This window comes from Geospiza fortis, unplaced genomic scaffold, assembly GCF_000277835.1.
Source record: "Geospiza fortis unplaced genomic scaffold, GeoFor_1.0 scaffold1363, whole genome shotgun sequence".
Classification (NCBI taxonomy): Eukaryota; Metazoa; Chordata; class Aves; order Passeriformes; family Thraupidae; genus Geospiza; species Geospiza fortis.
In genome coordinates, this window is record NW_005054758.1 from 6,586 (window position 1) to 8,800 (window position 2,215).

General features: G+C 56.7%; 1 protein-coding gene across 1 annotated transcript in view; it reads left to right on the forward strand.

The window, feature by feature from the left end:
* The window catches only part of WRAP53 (WD repeat containing antisense to TP53), a gene marked incomplete at its 5' end in the record, with an annotated part of 3,943 nt that extends 2,326 nt beyond the window's left edge, over window positions 1-1,617 (forward strand). Inside the window, 2 exons of the mRNA XM_031065400.1 lie at window positions 706-1,063; window positions 1,178-1,617. Of these exons, the coding sequence (XP_030921260.1) occupies window positions 706-1,063; window positions 1,178-1,417 (598 nt within the window). The remainder of the gene's footprint in view (window positions 1-705; window positions 1,064-1,177) is intronic.
* Window positions 1,618-2,215: the final 598 nt, after the last annotated feature.

Below are 2,215 nucleotides of genomic sequence, written 5' to 3' on the forward strand. Positions count from 1 at the left end.
AAAAAAATTTGGGGTCCCTCTGCAAAAAATTCGGGATTCCCCCCCGCCCCAATTTCTTAGGGAATTCTCCCCTAAGAAAACCGGGAATCCCCTGAAAAAAAATTAGGATCTCTCCAAAAAAAAACCTTGGAATCCCATCAAAATAATTGGGGATCCCCCCCAAAAAATTGGGCTCCCCCACAAAAAAATATTGGGGATTCCTCCAAAAAAAAAATGGGGATTTCTCCAAAAAAAACCATTGGGACCCTCCACCAAAAACATTGGGGATCCTACCCAAAAGACATTGGGGTTCCCCCCAAAAATACCTTGGATCACCTCCCAAACCCCCAAATTTCCACCCCAAATATCCCCAATTTCTACCCGAAATACCCCCAATTTGCACCCCAAATCCCCCAAAATTTCACCTCAAACCCCCCCAATTTCCACCCCAAACTCTCCCAATTTCCTCCTCAAACTCCTCCACTTCCTACCCCAAACTTCCACCCCAAGTCCCCCAATTTTCACCCCAAATCCCCCAAATTTTCACCTAAATTTCCTAAATTTCCACCCCAAACCCCCAAATTTCACCGAAATTCCCCCAAATTTTCCCCAAAATTCCCACCCCAAATGTCCCCACATTTCCACCCTAACTCCTCTGAATTTTCACCCCAAACCCCCCAAATTCCCCCAATTTCCACCCAAATTTCCCAATTTCCCATTCCCCAGCCTGCACCCCGCGCTGCCGCTCCTGGCCACCGCCTCGGGCCAGCGCCTGTTCCCGGCGCCGTGGGACAGCGACGGTGACAGCGAGGGGACACAGGAGGGGCCGGCGCCGGGAGGGGACATCCGGCTGCAGCTCTGGTGGTGGGGACACGAGGACACCCCCAGGGACACCCCCGGGGACACCCCCGGGGACAGCGGGATCGGAGATTGTCACCTCAGCGGGGACACTGAGTGTCACATCCCTGGGGACAGCGGGATCGGAGATTGTCACCTCCACGGAGACACTGATTGTCACCTCCCTGGGGACACTGACTGTCACCTCCCTGGGGACATCAGGACTGATGACTGTCACCTCCCTGGGGTCGTTGGGACTGGCGATTGTCACATCCCTGGGGACACTGATTGTCGCCTCCCTGGGGACATTAGGACTGGAGATTGTCACCTCCCCAGGGGACACTGAGTGTCACCTCTCCAGGACACTGGGACTGGAGATTGTCACCTCTCTGAGGACGCCTGGACCAGCCATTGTCACCTCCCTGGGGACACTGTGACCATTGACTGTCATCTCCCTGGGAACAGCGGGACTGGAAATTGTCACCTCCCCGGGGACACCAATTGTCACTCCCTTGGGGACAACAGCTGTGACACTCTCAGGGACACTGGGGGCCACCCCACCTCTGGGGACGCTGATTGTCACCAACCCCAAGGACAGTGACTGTCACCTTTGGGGACCACAACTGTCACCCTTGGGGACCCCTGGAGGGTCACAGCCCCCCTGAAGACCCCAAATGTCACACTGGGGACCCCAAATGTCACCCAGTGTCACCCTGGGGACCCGTGGAGGGTCACAGCCCCCCTGGGGACCCCAAATGTCCCCCCCAGGCCTCGGTTGTACTAAAGGCATTGTGACTGTCACCCCCAGCCACCCCTGTGGGCTGTCACGGGTGGGGGTGTGGCCAGACCTGCCCCGCCCCCACACCCCAAACCCCCCCAGGTGCCCCAAAATCTTCCCACCCCCATGGTGGTCCCCACCTTCCAATTCCAGCATTGCCCCTTTAAGAGCCCCTCCACAAACAAAGGGGTGGGGCCTGTTCCTAAGCAGCTTCACAGTCACCATGGCAACGGTGCGGTTGTGATGTCGCCATGGAAATCTGTGAGGCGCTGCTGGCCACGCCCCCACCCTGAGTCCACGCCCTCCCTGTGGCCACACCCACTCCATAGTCAGCTCTGTGGGTGTGGCCACATTAATTTTTTGGTCATGCCCCTTCCAAAAGACCACGCCCCATTTTATGTGGCCATTCATGCTAATTGCACTAAGCCACGCCCCCAAATCCACACCCTATCCCCAAAGCAATGTCTTTTACATATTCAAACCACGCCCATTTTCAGGCCCCACCCCCAGGTCTCCCAAACAACGACCACACCCATCCGTGACCACGCCCCTTTATCAACCCCACCCATCCACACCCCTTTACTACGCAGCCACGCCAATCCACGAGCCCCCTCCCCTGCT